This window comes from Pituophis catenifer, unplaced genomic scaffold, assembly GCF_029215685.1.
Source record: "Pituophis catenifer annectens isolate HBS135680 unplaced genomic scaffold, rPitCat1.0.hap2 SCAF_7, whole genome shotgun sequence".
Classification (NCBI taxonomy): domain Eukaryota; kingdom Metazoa; phylum Chordata; class Lepidosauria; order Squamata; family Colubridae; genus Pituophis; species Pituophis catenifer.
The window spans coordinates 76,017,202-76,038,284 of record NW_027256887.1 but is presented as its reverse complement, the minus strand read 5'-3'; the positions used below and the strand labels follow the sequence as shown (position 1 = coordinate 76,038,284).

The 21,083-nt window shown below is 42.4% G+C and overlaps 1 protein-coding gene across 2 annotated transcripts in view; it reads right to left on the bottom strand.

The window, feature by feature from the left end:
- The window catches only part of WNK1 (WNK lysine deficient protein kinase 1), a 128,130-nt gene extending 107,761 nt beyond the window's left edge, over window positions 1-20,369 (bottom strand). For both annotated transcript variants that reach the window (XM_070947706.1, XM_070947707.1), the window contains exon 1: window positions 19,548-20,369. In XM_070947706.1, coding sequence (XP_070803807.1) covers window positions 19,548-20,369 — 822 coding nt within the window. The remainder of the gene's footprint in view (window positions 1-19,547) is intronic.
- Between the last annotated feature and the right edge of the window lie 714 nt (window positions 20,370-21,083).

Here is a 21,083-nt window from a genome sequence, read left to right as displayed (position 1 = left end):
AAAGAACCTTCAGGTAAGTCCAATGTTCCTTCTCCCTTGCGCTTAGAGAGTCCATCGAATGGGATATACCCAAGCTAAATATCCCTAGAGGGGGGAAGAAAAAGAGGAGGCAGGCAGACCCTCCGGAGGAAGGACCTGTTGGAGCACTCTGCAACCAAAGGCGGCTTCAGCTGATGCAAATTTGTCCAATTTGTAATTGCGAATGAAGGGCGTCAGTGAAGCCCAAGTAGCTGCCCTGCAGATCTCAAGAAGAGGAGCTTGAGTGGCCCAAGCAGCGGGGGTAGCCGCGCTACGCGTAGAGTGAACTGTGATGCAACCAGGAATGGGCTTGTTCTTCCGTTCGTAGGCCAGGGAGATGCAGGCCTTGAGCCAGCGAGCGATGGTGGAAGAAGACACCTTTGAGCCAAAGGAACTTGGTTGAAATGAAATGAATAATGATTCAGATTTACGGAACGGTGCCGTCCTAGAAATATACTTCTTTAAGGCCCGACGAACATCCAAGGAGTGCTAGCGGTGTTCGCTGGGGTGAGTAGCCTGGGGCAGATGTCAGGTAACACAACCTCTTGGGCTCTGTGAAACCAAGTGTTGATTTTTGGGAGGAAGGTGGGATCCATCCGCAAAACGACTCGATCAGAATGAAAAATGCACAAGTCCTTGCGAATGGATAGGGCTGCCAGCTCGGACACCCTGCGAGCAGAGGTGACAGCGATCAGGAAGGCCACCTTAAAGGTCAGAAATTTGAGGGAGGCGGAGGACAGCGGTTCAAAGGGTGAGGCCGTTAAGGCTTGAAGGACAAGACAAAGATCCCAGGAGGGATACCTGTGTACAGGGGGGGGGGGACAACGTTCGGACAATGTACCGTGATCCTTGTTGGTGAGAATAGTTGCCAAGGCCACAACCTGTCGTCATATGGTATTGACTGCTAACCTGGCAGCCAGACCCGCTTGAAGGAAGTCCAGCACCTGAGGAATGGACGTTCTCATGGGGTCAATGTCCGAAGAGACACACCAGCGATGAAACGAAGACCAAGTCGCATCATATATACGAGTGGTGGACCCTCTGTGGGAAGCGAGGAGGGTGGAGATCACTTTGGATGAGAAGTGGTCCTTCCTCAGAATCTCCCTTTCAAGTGCCAGGCGGCCAGCTGGAACCATTGGGGTTGCGGATAGTAAATGGCCTCCTGGCAAAGGGAGATCTGATCCGGCGGGATCCGCCATGGGCGATTGATTGATAGCCCCATGAGGTCCGCAAACCAAGCTCATCGAGGCCAATATGGGGCAACAAGGATGACCTCTGCATTCTCGATCCTTCCGCATGACCCACAGTATCAGGGAAATTGGGGGAAAGGCATAAAGGAGGCCCGGAGGCCACGTGCAGCAAAGGGCATTGGTCCCCTCGGCCCCCAGAGTCCAATACCTGGTGATGAAGCGAGGAACTTGTTCGGACTTGTGAATAGATTGATTTGAGGCTGGCCGAAGCGGCACACTATTAGTAGTTCTGCTCAGCCAATCCGCTCGGGAGTTGGAGGTTCCTGCTATATGTTCTGCTTGAAGAGAAAGCAGATGCCTCTCCGCCAATAGCCCATTGTGCGACTTCACTCATTAGGATCTGGAGCGCATCCCGCCTTGCTGGTTCACGTGGGCTTTTGTCATGACATTGTCTGTCCGGAGAAGCACGTGGTGCCCTGACAGTTGGCATTGGAAGTGGCGGAGTGCCAGATGGACGGCACGTAGTTCCAGCCAGTTGACATCATTTAAAGAGGTCCTTGGATGCCCAACACCCCTGAGTGACCCGGATGTTGAGGTGAGCGCCCCAGCCGAAGAGGCTGGCATCCGTGGTGAGGATCAGGCACTGAGGCTCGTGGAAGAGGGAACCTTTTGTCAGAGCTGCGAACATCCATCAGATGAAGGATTTGAGTACCTTCGGGGAGACCCTGATCTGGGTATTGGAGTTGCTCATACCTGCTTTTTGGCTTGGTAATAGAAGCCACTGAAGGGGTCGTGAGTGCAATCTCGCCTAAGGGACGATTGCCAAGCATGAGATCATTTGTCCCAATAATTGAGAGAGCAGAAGGAGAGGTGCCCTCCGTAGAGACCGCACCAGTTGCACCGTGGCCTGGATGCTGCGTCGCCTTTCCTGCGACAGAAATACTAGACCTGCCACTGTGTCGATGCGGGCCCCGAGGTGGACCAAGTCAGTGGAGGGAGTCAGCTGACTTTTCTCCCAATTCATAGTGAAACCGTGTTGCTGAAGGGCCGTGATGGTCACCTGGAGATCATTCTATGCCTGTTGGAATGATGAAGATTGAATTAAAATGTCATCCAGGTAGCATTGTAATCTGACCAGTGATGCCCTCAAATGAGCCACCACTACATCTAGGAGTTTGGTGAAAATGTGGGGGGTGGAAGAAAGTCCAAAGGGCATGGCTCTGTATTGAAAATGAGCCCCACCGTAGCAGAATCTGAGGAATCTCCTGTGGGATGGTCCGATTGGAACATGGAGATAAGTCTCCTGGAGATCAATTGATGACAAATAATCTCCTTATCTGATGCCACCTAGAATAGTATGCAGGGTGTGCATCTTGAAACGCCTGTACCATATATGAACGTTCAGGCGTTTCAGATCCAGAATGACCCTGCTGCCCCCTGACTTCTTCTGCACCAAGAAAAGAATCAAATAAAAGCCAGCACCCTGATGTTCAGGAGGGACTGGTTCAATGGCCCGAATGGATAGGAGGTGCTGAATTTCGGCTTCCATTAGCGCTCTCTTGGAATGGTCAGTGGTCGTAGAACAATTGATGAAACATCGAGGGGGCTCAGAAATGAAGTCCAATGTGACTCTTAAAGTGACCGTCTGAATGGCCCAAGCATCGGTGGTTGTAGAATGCCAAATGTTAGAGAACTCGGTGAGACGATTCCAATGGGTCCCTGAAGAGAGGGATCATTATTTTCTATGATAGGGATGAAAAGTGGAGCCCCGAAAGGGTCGTCTGGACTGAGACTGCCGAGTGCGCTCTCTGAAGGGCTGTCTGTCATGGGACCTGTCGGCTGAGGGAACGAACGGTCGTGGAGGGGCCAGGGCTTGGTACCCAGGGTCGGAAGATCGAAAGGACGGTCTACGATAGGGAAAGGCAGAGCATCTATCCGAGCATCTGGGGGCAAATGGGAGGACCTTTCTTTTGTTCCTACCTCCCACTAGGACCGGGTCCAAGGCCTCTCCAAAGAGGAATCTGCCCTTGAAGGGAGCTGCAGCGAGACGCTATTTGGTCCTCATGTCTGCCTCCCAATGGCGCAGCCAGAGAAGATGCCAAGACATGATGTTGGAAGCCAGGGCGCGTGAAGCGAATTTGGCTGAATTGAGAGTTGCATCCACAGCATACTCCGTAGCAGCGATCATTTTATTGATGTCCTGGTGCAGACGAGCATCCTCAGGACACTCTCTAGCCTGCATCTGACGGAGCCAAATGAGGGACGTTCTGGCGAAGGAGGCTGCTGTAGCTGGCTTGATGGCCCACGCAGCAGCCTGGTGGGTCTTACGGGTAGAGATTTTGGCTCATCTGTCTTCCGTGCGAAGACCCTCAGCTGCATTGGATGGTAGGATGCTTGGAGAGGTCAGGCTGGCCATGGGAACATCAATCGTGGGGAGTTTGAGGAGGTCCTCGAGCTCCTGTTCCACATGTACAGTTTTTTGTCTAGCCCACTTGGTGTTGATATGGAACCGGGTTGGGCCCATTGGCGCTGGACAGTATCAATGAAGAGTTGTGGGGATAGTACCACCTCCTGTCCAGTAACAGCCTCTGTAAAAAGTAGTTTATTGGAGTCACTAGGATCCGAAGAATATGCAGTGCATGCCGGGAAAACCCCCATATTAGCGGTGACTTTTGCCTTATGCAATAAGGTCTTAAACAGCTCATGCCGGAAGAGACCCATGGAACGGGGCCTAACCGAAGGGGTTTCCTCCTCGTCTCCAGAGAGGTAATAATCAAAGGCCTCCTCTTTGTCAAGGAGCGATTGGTCGCTATGGTGAGAAGGAGAACGAGAATGGACGACTGAAGAAGAATCGCTGTCCAGATGGGATGAAGCCCTGGAAGACCGTTGTGCTTGAACGGGAGCAGATGATGGGGCCAGAATTCCTCTTTGGTTAAGGGCCGTGTTAATACCCTTAGCCACTGTTTGTGTAATGAGGTCGTATATTTCCTGAGGGATGGTAGACATATGGCCCTCCTCGGGGTGGAGCCCTGCCGCCGTAGGAGTGAAGGTGGCAGATGGTCTAGAGGCGCGTGGCTGCCTAGACGGAGGTGAAGTGGAATCACTTCCTTGAGAGAAAACTTCTCTGATAATGGACTGGTCCTCCTGTGTCTCAGTGGAAATAATTAGGGACCAGGAGGAGGTATCCTGGTGAATCTGAGTGGCGGTGTCCTGCCCCTGGATTGGGGTGGATGGAGCTGCCATTGTAGGGAGTGAAGGGGGGATGGTGGCTTCAGCCTGCTTCTTGGCCTTATCAAATTGTTTGGTTAGTGCCAGATGCCTTCTCCTAGCATCTTTTTCTGCTGCAGCAGCAGCAGAAGAAGAAACAGGGGCAGTCTGAGATACTGTGGCTTTGGAAGAGTGCTTGTTTTTGGATCTGCCCCTGTGCTGAGAGGGAGCTCTAGATTTCCTGGAGGGGAAGCGACTGCGATTGGCCATGTTAGAATGAATAATGGCTGCAATAAATGCCCAATAGACAGGAGTGCTGGTAGTTAAAAATGCTCCTGAACAACACAATTGATTGTAGAGAAAAACCAGTTGTTGTGGTAAATGCTGAAGCACCCTTCCCCCAAAAGAAATTTCACTGAGGCAATAAGGTGCAAGGCTGGCAGAACGGCCTCGTTACTAAACAACCTCACACGATGTCAAACAAAATGGCGCCGGGCCGGCAACACAGCCCTCGAGTGTCACAAAATGTTGGACAAATGGCTGAGAGCAGCTCCACTAAAGCCGGGATCCCCTGTAGGGACGGCACAGAGCCGACAACACAGCTCCTGAAGCGCCCAAAATCACTCACAATTGATGGTGCAGGGCTGACAACACCACCCTCTTTGGCGCCATAATTGAGCCCGCTCAGAGCTGGAGCCGACGAAATGGCTCTTGGAATAATGGCGATCCGGGCGAAGCAAGGGAGAGCTGAGCTCTGACAACACGGAGCTATCCTCGATCCCCGCAGCGCGAGACCGACAACACAGCCTCCCACGTGCTCCCCAGGCAACTCACGGGCAGACAATCACGTCGAAACTGCAGGGAAAGGAATCCTGGTGCCAATGGAAGAAGACGGTGAAATGCGATCTAAATCACCGCCGGCAATCCGTGGCTCAGCTGAGCAGCGCTCAGCTAGCTCAGTCGAGCGGGAAACCTCAAACCACCGGTAGATCAGTAGGTTCTTAGCCAGTTGAAAAAATAATAAAAAATCTGAAATTTTCCAATAATTAGAGAGTCCAGAGAATAGAGTTAACAAAAGCAAGTCTCTAAAGGCCGGGACTGAGTAAGGAACTGGGGCTAGACAGGAAGAGGAGGCGTGTTTAAACAAATTCTTACTCAGTCTCTGGCCAATCAGACGAGGATTAACCCATTTGATGGATTCTCTAAGCAGCACAAGGGAGAAACCACCTATTATGCAATGCAGCTATTACACTGTCTATGACAACCTGTTAAAATTTCGTGAACCTAAAGAAATGAAGACTTCATTCATTATTCATGTACTTATGGCCAAATGCTCATAAAGACATTACAAAAACTGCCAAGCATGGCTACAACCATAAGCCTGAATTTGTAAACAGTTGTAAAAGAATACAGACCTGACCTTGGGAGTGAGGAAAGAATAACCAATCCACTAATGGAGGACTTTCAAAAATGACTACAGTACTCCATTCTTGAGAAAGAGGAAAGCATGAGAAAAACACTCAAAATAACCTCATCTTCATTTTGTTTAGTTTGAGATGGAACAAAGAGAAACTCTGACAGGTTTCAATGTTCTATTATTCTAGCCTACAATACTAGAAAGCATTTCTAGAATATCTTAGCTTGCCTATCTCTAAGGGCTACAGCCATTCTGGTTTATTAGACATAAACATTCCACTGAACATAACTTGATCATTCACCATACCTAACTCCAACTACTTGTCAAAATTGTATGGCCATCTTCAGATTCCCCCTTGCATGGGAACTACATAGGAGTCAGGTTTGACAACATGCCTTATCTACAGTATACTGGCCCTCACTCTCTAGAATATGCTTTTCCTGGCAGTTAACTGCCATAAAACATCTTTGTTTGGCTTTGATTGATGGACTGTAGGTCAAGACTCTGGCCTGCATATATGCTTTGTTCTATTTGATTTTTGCTGCTTTCATTTTCCAACTTCATTGTACACCACCCAGATTCTCAAGATCAGTACAATAAACAATTGATGTAAATAAATAAAGACACTGCTTCTGGCTTGTTAGTTAAAATGATATCATTTGTCTCTGATTTTTCTATTTTTAACACCCCAAAATAATAAACAGCAAAATGTTTTGCTTACCATTTAGAATTAACACAAGAGGAAAAAAAGTCAGAGATCCTAATGTGAACACAATCCTTAAAACAAGAATTGGAAGCTCCCTTATTTGCCTATCCCAAGTTTCTCTAATTACTTTTCAGATAGGTGGACCTTAGTTAACCAGACACTAACCAATTGTTAGAATTTAAGAGGCGATCGCCTTAGAAAAGATTGCTTTAATTAGTTTTAGCCATCCCCACTGGCAAAAAGATATAGTCAACAGAGATCAATTAAAGTGCACCTGTTTAATTTTGTTTTGCTTTTCATTTCTGACCCATAAAATTACCAAGAATCCCTACCCGATACCAAAAACATTTTAATGGATAACTCTGGCTATACTCCTCCAAAATCCCACCCACAATCATCTTTTTAAAAAGAACAGTTTCCCCAATATCCCTCCTATTTTTCCTTCTATGAGTTCCAGTTCATTGACACTTCATTTTCTCTAAAGCACAAGCTTTAATTTATTGCTTCTGCCTATACTTTTTGCACTTACCAAGTTTAATTATAACCAGCATTGTCAATGTATTTGTTCCATAATCCCCACTCTGGTGCAATCTTTCCTTCTGCATTTTTATTTATATCCATATGCAGTTCAACCCGTACTGAACTATGAGCTGTGGTGGTGCAGGGGTTAGAATGCAGTATTGCAGGCTGACTCTCTCCACTGCCAGGAGTTTAATCCTGACCGGCTCAAGGTTGAGTTAGTCTTCCATTCTTCTGTGGTCGGTGAAATGAGGACCCAGATTGTTGGGGGCAATATGCTGACTCTGAAAAGTGCTTACAGAGTGCTGTAAAACACTGTGAACCAATATATAAGTCTAAGTGCTATTGCTAATACCAGCAGGAAAATGAAGAATTGGACCATTTCATTCAATATGAATTGCAATTGAACACTCTCCTGTTGTCTATCTGATTAAACAGTACATATTTCTGATATGTAGGGATACTATGCCTCTATATCTGTTCTCTTTCTTCTATTCCCTACTAAAGTCCATCCTATTCCCTGATTACTCCGTGCTTTCACAAGATTCAGCTTAATATTTCAGTACTAAACATATCATTCTTCCTTCCTTCTACTGCTGCTCCAAAAGTACATACATTTCATACAGACAACAAACACCTGGTTGCATTTCCTTTTATCTGCTTCCTCTTGAAGTTCCAGAAATTCTAGTAATAACTATATTTAGGGGGGAATTTTTTTGCATGATCCTTCATAATATTGAAATGCTGAAGAGAGCTTATTAAAGCAGACACTTAAGAATGAACTATTACTACTTCAGGGAGGTAAGTGAAACAGATAAGGCTGCAAGAGAAATTCTCTGGATTTTTCCCAGAAGCCAATATACTATTGTTGTTTGGCTTAAGTTATTTTGCCATGCCCTGAATCCAATGCTTTATTACTTCTTTGATTTTATGTAATCCTAAAATAACAATTATTGCAGAGAGAGAGAACACAGAATCTCAGTTTGTTCATAATGTTGTTCCTTTTTCATGACCTATGATGGTGAGATATTAGAAAGGGCAACAGTCCAGTTGAAACCAATAAGATCCTCAGCCACACTAGCTTGCCAAAAGCTGGCTTTGATTCCAATTAATCAAAGCTCTAGCCTGAACACGACATTTGAATCACATCTAGGAATCATAAAGGAGGACTTGACTGGAGAAAAAAATCAAATGGTCTTAAATTGGAATATAGGCCTAATTGTACTCTATCTAGTAATTGTGCTGCCAATTTTGCAATTAAAAAATTATTAGCAATTAGAATGAAGTCTTCCCTGTATCCAATGGAATCTTATAATTGCTGCAACATTCTTCTTACAACCAAGGAGGTATGGTTAGTTTAGGCTGACTTCTTAATGGAGTCTTGGAAGACAACTCCTGAATATCTGAAACATTTAGTTTGTTCTATGCACTGGTTACATATACATTATCTATGAATCTTACCATTTTAAAAGAAATTATTATTATAGGGAGTTGGTAATTTTCTTCCTTGCAGAATTGGGCTAGGGCTTTCAGAATTCTCCTGAGCACAGCCTAGCGGATTGTAATAACGGCAGCAACAGCACAGAGCAGTACAGGCACTTGTCTACCAGTTTTGGGCCTCTAAATCTCAATCCTGTACTCATTTAATTGGGGAACTTAAAGATAATTTAAAAAGGAACTAGACCAATTGGGTCATCATTTCATAGGTATTTTTTTACCTAAATAGAGAAACAGAATGACCACAGGCAACCAAAAAGCAAAGGAAGTGACTTCTGACCTCCTGCTGTTTTCCCCACTGAATTTCTTTGGGGGAAGCTAGCAAAGAACATTAGATTCCTTCCTTCCTTCCTTCCTTCCTTCCTTCCTTCCTTCCTTCCTTCCTTCCTTCCTTCCTTCCTTCCTTCCTTCCTTCCTTCCTCTTCTTCTTCTTCTTCTTCTTCTTCTTCTTCTTCTTCTTCTTCTTCTTCTTCTTCTTCTTCTTCTTCTTCTTCCATTGTTTCAACAGACTATTTTCAAGGAGAATATCAGGAAGTGCTTTGAAATCCCAAAGCAATTGGATGTCATTCATCGAAATTGCCAAGAAGGGAAGAAAAGTCAAAGCTATGAAAGACAAAAATCTCGGAAAGGAACTGAACATAGAATTTCAGACAATTTATTGAAAAGACAAGGAAAAGTGCTATAGTCAGTTTCTAAAAGCACTGAAGATTCATACAATTAGGGAAGAAAAAGTCTTCCAAAACTTGTTGAAACTCAGAAGGAAGTACAACTTTAGACTGGAATGCTAAGGAACACTAGTGAACAGACAGCAACTGATTCAAAAAAGATCAAAGATAGATGAAATATCCCGAAATTCTGTTAACAATTTATGGAATAACTACAGATATATGGCAAGAATCTGTAAAGGTTCTAGCCAAACTAATCCAGCATATGTGGTGAATACAGTGGAAGAGATGAATTTATATACCAATACCAAAGAAAGGAGACTTGCACAGAATATACAAACTATCGGACAATATCGTTGATTTCACATCCTAGCAAAATAATGCTTAGGATAATCCAGATTAGAGTCCTACATGGAAATGGAGATGCCAGATGTTCAAGATGGTTTTAGAAATTGCTGAGAAAAACATTGCTGATTCATGCTGCATAATTGAGAAAGCCAAGGACTATCAAATCACTGATTATATAGAAAGAACTTCAATCGTATCAACCATGTCAAGATGTCTAATGTTCTGAGGAAAACGAAACTCCAGAATATTTCATTGTCTTCATATGAAATCTACACATAGAACAGGAAACTACAGTCTTGATGAACATGGCAAAAGTGACTAGCAAATCAATAAAACCGTATAGCTTTTCTTTAATTATTCAAATTATATGCTGAGGGAGCATATATTGAGGGCGACTGAATGGTTTTACTACTGGAGAAAGAAATATAACAACCTGTGCTGTGCTAATGACACTACTCACATGGCTAAAATTGCAAAATTATCTATTAACTCTAGTAATAAAAGTCAAAGAAAAAAATGAAACTAATATTAAATATAAAAAACCAAATTAATAACAATAACCACAGCAAACATTCTTAGAATTGGCAGTAAAGATATTGAAATGGCTTCTGCTTTTTAGGATCAAATATTAACAATAAACGAGCCAGTAGTGAAAAAAAATACAGTCTACTACTTGGTAGGATTAATAGTGAAGCCTTGGAAAACGTATTACCCTGTTTCCCCCAAAATAAGACATCCCCTGATAATAAGCCCAATCGGGCTTTTGAGCACATGGCAATAAGGCCAAGAGCTTATTTCAAAGCATTCAAAAAAATATATTCCCCCTATATTTTGGGGGAAACACAGTAGTAGGATAGAAATGAAGCCTTGGAAAAGACATTCAGAATCTATGACATATCTATACAAAGATCAGATCCTTGCAGGTTTTCCTTGTGATATTCTATGGAGCAAAACTGAATTTGGAAGAAGCAGGAGACTACGGATTCCTTACAATTTTAACATTGGGGAAGACTCCTGAAAATACTGTGAATAACCAACAAAACAAACAAATGGATCATAGAATAAATCCAGAGTTCATCTTAGAGAAACAGAATTTAAACAGATACATCCTGCAAGACTTTCAGTATATCTCTGGGAAAAACACAGTCTATCTCCACTGGATTGAAAAAGAGATGAAAGCAGAACAGAATAACACAGTTGGAAGGGACCTTGGGAGTTCTTTCAGTCAAAACCCCTGCTCAAGCCAAAGACCCCTATACCGTTCTGGAATGGCTATCCAATTTCTTCTTTAAAACCTCCAATAATGGCACACCCACAACTTCTGAAAGCAATCCATTCCACTGATAAATTGTTCTGTCAGGAAATTTCTTCTTGGTTCCTAAGTTGGATCTCTCTTTGATAAGTTTCCATCTGTTACTTCTTGTCTTGCTTTGAAGAATAATTTGGTCCCCTCTTTTTTGGGGCAGCCCTTCAAATATTGGAAGACTATTATCATGTCATCCTGAGAGGACAGGTCATTGTGAGAAGGTCCGTATGGTCACTAAGATTTAATTCTGACTTGATAGCACATAATCATATAAGATGCTTATGTTTCTGTTAAGCAAACATGAACATTTATTTGTACAGACACAGAAAAAAGTTCATTTCTAATGCAAGCATTCACAATGCATCTAATTTGTCCAATGCACAACTGCTGTTTCAAATGTGAAACAGGCTTTTTTCTAGTATTCTAAAATGTTTTGAATGTGGACTTGAGCAATCTGAATTCAGTGACAGCTTTAATCTAAGCTAAAATATTTTGGTGTTTGGAACAAACCATTTCCCACTTAAAATAGCAGTTTCATACAATATCTGAAATGAGATGCTTAACTTTTTGAAAGCAAACATTGTGCTCATCTCTAGTTATTTGCTATATAATAGAAATCACAACTTTATTTAAAATTCTCCAACTCCTTCTTGAAATCTTTAACATATCCAATACTGGATGATGACTCATTTTTCAAGAAATATTCTTACTCAGTGTCTTTCACAGGTATATAAGAAGTCAAAACAAAGGAATTAAGAAATTAATTTGATGACCAGAAGTTTTAAATAAACTGCATTTGTATTATACTATTAAATATATATATAATTACTATAACAACTAGTTTTCCTCACTTACTGAGGCAAAGAAATGGTTACAAATTATTTATCTTGGTGATTCAAATCATTATTTAAAATCTTGCATGATACTTGTAAGTATAATAATTGAGTGTCAAGCTGAATTTTGTTTACTCAACAGACACATTAAAGTAAATTCGGGCTTGTAATTAACTACTCTCCCTGTCAATAGTGACAAGTTAAGATTTCCATCCACCCAGTGTAGTTTCTTCTCAAATAAAAAGCGTTCAGTCAAATCCAATACTAAACCATGGTTACAGCACAATATTTTTTTCTAGGGTCCACCAAAATTTGTGGTCTCTCAACTTTCCTTCTTCTTCAGTACAGCCTCCAAATTACAAATTTCTGTTTTTCATTAATCATAATTTGTCAGTTAACAAATTAAGCTACAGTTATTGGGAAAACTGCATTTTTGTTAGCTTGTTTTTACTAAACAAATTAAGTGTAAGCTGCTGTTTATTTAAGTACCAGCAAAAAGCAAGCTAAGGTTGAAACAGAAGCCATGCTTCCATATCCATCGTCACAGCTACATCAGGGAGGATAGTATGCAATCTATAAGAGTTTAGGCTCCCAAGACAAGTTTAATGGTGTGATTATATATTTCCCTCATTTCCTGAAAAGATGATGATGAAGAAACAAAAAGAGGAAGGATAAGCATCCTGCCCTAGTCTTCATAATTCAGATGGCATAGAGTGCAAAGCTATTATAATTTCCATCAAAGGGTTTAAACAAAAAAATCTTATTCCACCATATTAAGGGCAGAGGGAGGATCCCTCAAAAATCAGCAAATATTTGTCTATCTTTTGGAAGCAAAAAATGGAAAAGGAATGCAGCAAAATGGAAGAACGGATTGAAAGATACCAATGAAACATGACATGAAAAAGGAACATAGATCTGTCAGAAAAATGGGCAAGAAAGGAAAGATACAACCACCTCCGATTTTTTATTTCTAAATGTAAAAGAAACTAATTAGAGAATCAGTAAGAAGAATGCATATACAGGTTTAAAATTGTCTGCTGAGACATTTTTCTATATTAAAATGTGATATATTTTCCTCAAATCATTTTTCATGCAGGAAAAGCTTATGTAGCACTTCCATATATATGCAGCATTAGGCTCAATAATACAGTACAGAAAATCTGACTTGGTTAACTGCTTTTAACAAATACTTCAGCAAGCTACTTAACCATTACTTTTTAACATTTTATAATGTATTATTTTATACTACTCTTCCTTCAGCAGGGCTGCACACTACTTTATAAGAAAACATGAATATAATCTTAAAGAAAACACCAGCATAAAATCAACAATCATTAATAATAAGTGTAATATATGAATGAGTGGGACAGGCAAAAAAGCACAATCTTTTCTTAGAATAGATTGTTATCTCACAAATTGGGGAAATAGACATACATTGTTATCTAAAATAAGATACTATGGAGGCAGCTGCATTTGCCTTGGGAGAAAATTCCTCCTTAAGAGCACTGCCCCTGTCTATTGGCCACTTCATTGTGAGCCAAACTGCTACTCTATAAAATCACAAGTAGGGATTACTCAACTGTACGAATAATATTGTGTAAGATTGGGTCTTTTAACAATTTGGTTTCTAAACTGTGTATAGCTTTATAAGCTATTTCAACAAACTAAACTGGACCCAGCAGTCAACTAGTGCTTTCAGAACTCACATGGTCCCATTTAGCTGTTAAGTATCAAATGCACCATGCAAGTCAATCAAGATTTTTTAGATTTTAATGGAAATCCTCAATTCTGACAGGCAGATTAAATTTTCTACTTCTTATAAAAATACTTATTATCTTAAAAGTAGTAGTTAATTCCCTCATGTGTGCTTTTATATATTAAGAAAACAATTTTCTACTTCACCTAAAAATTATTCAATAAAAATAAAGATCAGACTTCACTGCTTTGGGCTGTAGCCATTGTTTTATTTACACGAAAAAGAATCAACTGTATACTTCATTTTCTTCTGTCTTCGGGAATAAATTTACCATTAAAGGCACCACTCAATATTATATATAAGTAGTCCTTCAGGTTCAAAGAAGACAAGCTGTTGTACAATTCACCTGTGGACACTGAGGTGGCTCTGCAGTCCCAGCCTGGAAGTGCAGAGTGTACTTCAATGGGGACACTGGAAATCCATTGTTGTGATAATTACAGGTGTTATTCTGTGATGCCACTCAAGTTTTCTATCACTTTTTCGTGATGTCTGTCTTCAAAGCCAATGGAGGCTTCATAGCAGAGGGCTTGGCAGCCACAGTTTCTAGTTCCTTTTGCTGGATGTCACTGAGGTGAAGGGTTTCTTTCACATCATCTTTGTTGGGCTTGCATGGACAACTTCAAGATCTCTCCTCAACCTCCAATACATCACAGAGCAACTGGCAAGGCATATGGTGGTCATCCATTCTGATGATCTGTCCCATCCACTGCATCTGTATTCTGATAATCAGAGACGCAATGCTGACGGAATTCACACAATCCAGGAGCTCCAGACTGAAGACATGGTCTTGCCAATGAATGGAGAAGAGAGAACTCATGTGAAATTTCTCCAATTGTTTGATGTATGTACAGAGTCCAGGACTTATAGGCAGAGCTGCAGAGTCACTTATACAGTGGGAGGGGCAGCGTATAGGTTTGGTAAATAAATCCATACAGGAGAGAAGAGATAATACAGCTCTGTAGATTTTCAGCTTTGTGGAAATAGAGATATTATGCCGATTGAACATTCCAGGATGCAACCGCCCCTCGATCTTGGCTGGCCTTGCTGATCCTGAAGTTAATTTATCTGAAGATCCATCACTTAAAATGATGCTTCCAAAGTATTGGTTATCTGGATATCATCAACAGTGATTTTTTGTTTTATATGGTTGATACATGGCATGGGCAGGTAAAGTACTTCAGTCTTGTTCAAGTGGATAGTCAGGCCAAAGATTATAGCAGCATCTGACAATTTGTTCAGCATCAACTAAAGATCACTGTCTTTGTGCACCAGGAACACACAGTCATGAGCAACAGGGTTTCTTGAATGATTATATGGAGACATGTCCCTGAATTCAAGCAGAGATTAGAAAGCCATCTAATCAGTATATGATGTACACTCCTTTCTTCATACTCTGGACAGCATGTGACAACATGCAAGCAAATAATAGATTGAATAGGACTGGGGCTAGGACACAACCATGCTTACCCCCCCAGTAGAAATGGCAAAGGAAGTTGATGTAAAGGACTGGTCCTGTCACTCTGTTGTGGATAGCTGAATCAACTTCATGCATTTCCTCAGGCATCCATATCTCAGGGTGATTCAGAGAGATACCCTGTTTACAGCATCAAAAGCCTTTGTTAGGTCAATGAAGATTTGAGGTTTGTTCTGCCCAATGCACTTGTTTCATGGTAAATCTCACAATATTACTGAACAATTAAATGCCACTTAACATTTTACAAATTTAACCTAGTATATAATAAACCAGATACATTATTGGACTTAAATGTTTTGGTCTCTCAGCTAACCAATTTCCAATAGTGCAATGGGACTTTCTGTTCATCTTCTATCTGCAGCAATCCCCATGTAAAATCCTGACATGCAATACAGGACCTCCAGGGGAGAGTTTGATATATTCAGAAACTGTATGCATGGCTGTGTGGCATACCTGTCCTCACTTTCATCAGCAGAAACTGCCTTCTCTAACAGAAGTACGGTCTTAGATTTAACCTATAGTTCCAAGTTTTTATAAGCTACTTCTATATGGCATTATCTTTAAAACTCAGTGCTACACAATATTCTTGAAGACCATTTTAGTTTTTAAGCAGCATAACCTATAACTGGATTCCAAAAGATAAGTTATAGCTAGTTAAGAAAAATTGGTTGAGACAAAGACATTGAATTGAAATTATTCAAATATTAATACTTTTGATGTGAAGGATTCCCTTCATATTTCAACAGATTTCCACATTTAAAATAAACCAATTTGTCAGATGAAAATAATCCTAAATCTTTCAGAAATACATGTGTTCTTCCTCCTGGTATCCTCAGCTGCGATGCAAAGGGACTCTTACCTGTTTCCTGCACAACTCAGCTACAAAAGAAAACCAAAAATGTCCACAAGCGAATGATGGGATGCAGTGTTTACTAGCTGACTTCCACCAATCATGATTCCTTAACCTACAAGCAGCAATTCTGTATGATTTTAGTGTAACAGGACTGCAAAGAGAAAAGTACTCAAGAGGGAAGGGAGGGGGCAGGATTTATGGTGGTATTTATTTATTCAAATTTGTTATAGCCCAGTTCAAATGGATTCTGGTTGATGTATAAAACTGAGTGTGCCCACTCACTGCCCATTCAGAAGCTGTCCATCGTAGCCAACAGACTTGGATTTCAGAACAGAACCTTTTATCGTTCACCCACTTTCATTTTATAGGAATACATATGCAATCAGGAGTAACCTGAAATTATACACAGTGAGTGAATGAACCAGTAAGATGCGTAAAGCATTTCTCTCTGTTTGCTTTATGAGGCAAGAATTACTCACTATTTCACCAAATACAGAGGATATGGTAGGTGAATTGAGAAGAATAGAGAAAAGGGGGTGGGGGGAGGGAACAGACTAGGGTAACAAGCCACTAACTAAGAGGCCAGGATCAGATTGGAATGGGTTTATTGCTACTCAAACCTGCCCCACAGAACTGTACTTCTCCTACTGCATCTGGCATCCTATCTTGCATACCACTTAATCCCCAAAAAGTTGATACAACCTTCTCAATTATTGATGATGCAACTGGATAGCATGCTGCCATCTGCTAAAATTCAAGAGGGTCTCAGGATTGCGCCAGTTTTACATACAATTATATAAATAAAACATTTTAGACCATTCTACAAAATGTACCTTGAAATCTATTTTTTAAAAATATATTATTTTAAAATAATTTCCAAATAATTTAAATGTTTAATAGTCTTTTCTCTTCTTCCAGAGTTTTCAGAAGAATGTTTACTTTTAAATGAAAAGGATATTATACTTACAAAATTGAAAGTTTATCATTTGATATTCTCATTATGAAGTACCTTATAAAAAAAGTTAGTTCCATCATTCCAACATAAGACTTGCTGAATGTTATGGTAAGAGGCAAATATAGGAATACAAGTAGAGCAAATGTACTGGTATTTGAAAATAGAAAATTGTAGTGTCTGTACAAAACAAATCTGTTTTCTTTTTACTTTCATTCATAGGTATGGCAGCAATTCTAATAGTGCATACCAAGTAATTAATATTGCTAAATAAAATGAAAATTCAAACAAAACCTCAAATCCTAGGAGATAAGCCATATTATTTTTCAACCAATGTAAGTTGTTTGATAATAAATTAATCTATCTTGAAATATAATTTCATTTAAAATCCAAACTTTTTACATCATGATCAAGCTCTTCATACAAACTAGATCGAACAGTAGTTTCACCAAGTTATTAAAAGCAAGTACATCAAGGTATAGATTCTAGGACTGGGTGCATATCCAACTGCTACAATCTTTTATGTTCCCCAAACCAACCCTCACCCAATTACTCTGTGTTCATAATTAAGTGATACAGGTAGTCCTCGACTTACAAGCCACAATTGAACCCAAAATTTCTGTTCTTAAGTGAGACATTTGTTAAGTGAGTTTTGTCCCATTTTATTTTTCTTGCCACAGTTAAGTGAATCACTACAGTTGATAAGTGAATCACTTTTCTCCACTGCCTTTGCTTGTTGGAAAGTCGCAAAAGATGATCACATGACCTTGGGACACAGCAAGGGTCATAAGTATGAACCAGTTGCTAAACATCTGAATTTTTGATCACATGATCAAAGGTCGTAAGTGTGGTCATAAGTCACTCTTTTCAGTGCTGCTGTAACATTGAATGGTCACTAAAGGAAGTGTTGTAAATTGAAGACTACTTGTATTCCACAGAAATTACCAATTTGCACGCTTGATTCCTGCCTCAAAGGACATCTTCCTTTAAAAAATACAGAAAGCTAAAAAAAATACATCCTCAAACCATCATCCACTATACTGCTTACCATAGAACAAGCAAGCATGTATAAAATAGATGGCCCATTTGTAACTAAATTTTTGCCACAAGTCAGGTGTTGGTAATTTATCTGAACACTTAAACATTTGACTTACAACATGTAAATCACTTAGAAATCAATCCAAATGCCATAAAGAGTTGTGGAAAGAGAAATATAAGAAACCTGTGAATAGCCATTCTAATTTCTATATTTGGATCAGATGGATAATCTGTTAGCTATCCTCACCATCCATTAGTCTCTCCATCTCTCCCCTCCCCCTACCACATTTGTTCAAGTCTGCCCGTTTCAAATACTGACCTTGAAACCATTTATCCAACCTGAGAATTCTATATCCAATCAATGATGATTAGCAAGATGCTTTCTAAAAAGCCATATGGGAATATAACTTTTGTAAGACTGCTCATACAAAAATGTGCAGCATATATTTCAGTTAGCAATTAAATGAATACAGAAAATATTGCACCTTGAATCACAAAGCTATTATTGAATCAAGTATCTCAATTTCATCACAGTAATTAATTTTGGTTTAAAAATAAAGTACTGTGTGTTTAGCCTGCAATTTTGCAACCAATTGTAGCTGTACAGGCAATTAATTAATTTATTTATTGGATTGATATGGCTGCCCATCTTTCAAAAAGAGACTCTGGGCAGCATACAATAATTAAGAAAAAAATATATGGAAGCAATCATTATTAAATATACAAACCAATCATTAAAAATAAAAAAGCACAGGAGAGAGTGGATGCTAACTACAATGATGGAGCCATCTTAGAATTTCACAGGTGCCCGGGGGACCCTCCAGCCTAATAACATAGCCAGGTCTTGAGGGATTTCTGAAACATTAGCAGGAATATATGGGGGGGGGGGGTATGTTCCATAAGATGGGTACAACAGAGAAGACTTGCTTCCTGTGACCTGCCAAGAATAGGATGGGCAGATGAAGGCAGCCCCTCAAATAACCCAGTCCCAAATCATGAACTGGCTATAAAAGTTGCCAGTTTTTCCACATTTTAATTGAAGATCCTGCTTATTGTAGGATTTTCTGGCTCCAGAAAAAGTTGCCCTTTCCTGAAAAATTAGTTTTTACTTTGTTAATGTGGTAATCTATTGGCACACATCCACCCAATAGAGAAATTTAAGCAAAAGCGAGATCAACCCCCCCCCCCCAGCAAAGGGGAGAGCACTTGGTGATATTACTGAAAGAACAATAACCTCATCAAAAATCTTAATTCTTTTTTAATCCCTCATTTTAAATGGGAATAGTTTTGAAACAAAATCAAAACTCAAAAATCATATTCCACTCCTGATTGAAATATTTCTGTGCAGCCTTAATATATGATAGGAAGAATTCAATTAAGTTCTCTCAACTGCCAGATTTCCATCAGCAGAAAAAGAGAAGATGGTTTTTCAGCAATTCTATTTCCTTCCTAAAGTCCTTCAAACCTGCTCCACGTGGTCACTTAATATCTGAGGCAAAAGCAGGGAGAGGTGCAGAACAGCAGAGAGAGAAAAAGGGAACTGCTAAAAATCTACTCCTTTTCTTTTGACAGAGTGTTTTCATCAACCAAAAGAAATTAACTGAATTCCAATTTAAGAGTTCAAATTAATGGTTACTACCACATACATAAAAATAGGCTATATAAAAGTTTGGAAAAGTATTATCTTCCACACACGGCTTATAGGAATACTACCCTTGCCTTAGGCCTACCAACTCAGCATCAAAAAAACCAATGCCGACTCTAGTACCTGCAGCTCACACCAAGCAACCTCCACTGTGGTCTCAGTGTCTAGTCCCTTGTAGACAGTCTTGAAGGAGCCTCGGCCAATCTCAATGTCAAACTTCAAAAAACGACCATCTGGGGAGAAAGCCACGGCTTTGGTCTCCAGCTCTTCGATATCTTCTTGCTTCTTACTCCGCTCTTCCTGCAGATCCCGGGCCGAAGCGGTAACGCTTCCTGCCGTACTGGTAGGGGGCAGTGGAGCGGCTTCAATCCCTTCCTCCTTGGCTAATAAGGGGGTAACCTCCTTCGCTACCAAGAGCTCTGGACCAGACGGCACTTCTGCGGCTGGAGGCAGAGGTGCAGGCGGCTGTAGTAGCAACGCGGGCGGCTGGCTGGAGGTGACAGAAGCGCCGGCTGCCTGGATGACAGACTCGGGAGGAGAGCCCAACACGGGCGGGATGCTCCCTCGAGCAGAGGCGGCGGCGGCGGCGGTAGCAGCCGGGGGAGGCGCCGCGGGCTGCAGCCGCGGAAGGTCCAGAGCGGTCGCATTCGAATCGCAAATGACGCTCCGGCGGAAAAAGCGGTGTTCCGTGGCCGCCGCACCACGGCTGTCCTTGTCCATGGTATGCCGGCGTCGCCGGTACTCCTCGCTACGGCAATTAGCCCCTTCCGAACCTTCGGAGTCTCCCGGGGCGGACGACGTCCCCGCAGCGGCCACCCCGAGCTTCTCGCCAACGGAGCTGTCCGAACTCGAGCCGTTCTTGGGCGGGGGAGGCGGCGGGGCGAGGAAGCGAGGAGTAGCAGCCGCCGCCGCCGCCGCCCCGCTCTCCGGAGCGCCCGCTGACATGATGTCGAAGGGGAGGCGCAGGAGGGCGCGCAGCAGTTGCCGCTGCAGCAGCTGACGCGAGGGCAGTCAAGGCGAGGCGGCGAGCGCGCCCAAGAGCTGCTCGGAAGGCGGCAGAAGCGGCGGCGGTTCTTGGTGCTCTTGGTGTTGCTGCTGCTGCTGCAAAGGCGGCTCCCGGAATCTCCGGGCGGCGTGGAGCGAGGCGACTCGTGGAGCGGGCTGGGCCGGCGGAGGCGGGGTGGATCCCCAGTCAGTGTCCGCATCCATCCTGCTGCAGCGGGGAGCCGAACAGCAGGGCCGACATGGAGGAGCAGCAGCGGCGGCGGCGGCGGCGAAGGTGGGGTGGGGGAGTCTCAGAGGAGGAAAGAGGCCGGGAAGGAGCCTTCGGCAGGCCCCGGACCAGCGGGGTGGGGTGCGCGGTAAGGGCAGGCCCGTGGCTGTCGCGGCCGCGCGCGTTCCGTCTCGCCCAGCTCCTTGCCTCCGTTGAAGTCCGGCTCAGCCGCTCGCCTTAGGCTCCTCCCCGGCCCGTCCTCGCCGCCGAGACCTCTTCCCTTCTTCTTCTTCCGTTCGTTCCCTCACGCGATGCCGGGACGCCCGCCGCCACCGCCCCTCGTTAGGGGGCTTCGTTTTTCAGCCCGAAGATAAGAAGGCCACCCTCGGCTCCGACACCCGCCTGGCCTGAGGGAGTGGGAGAAAAGGCGGAGAAATCACCCAGAA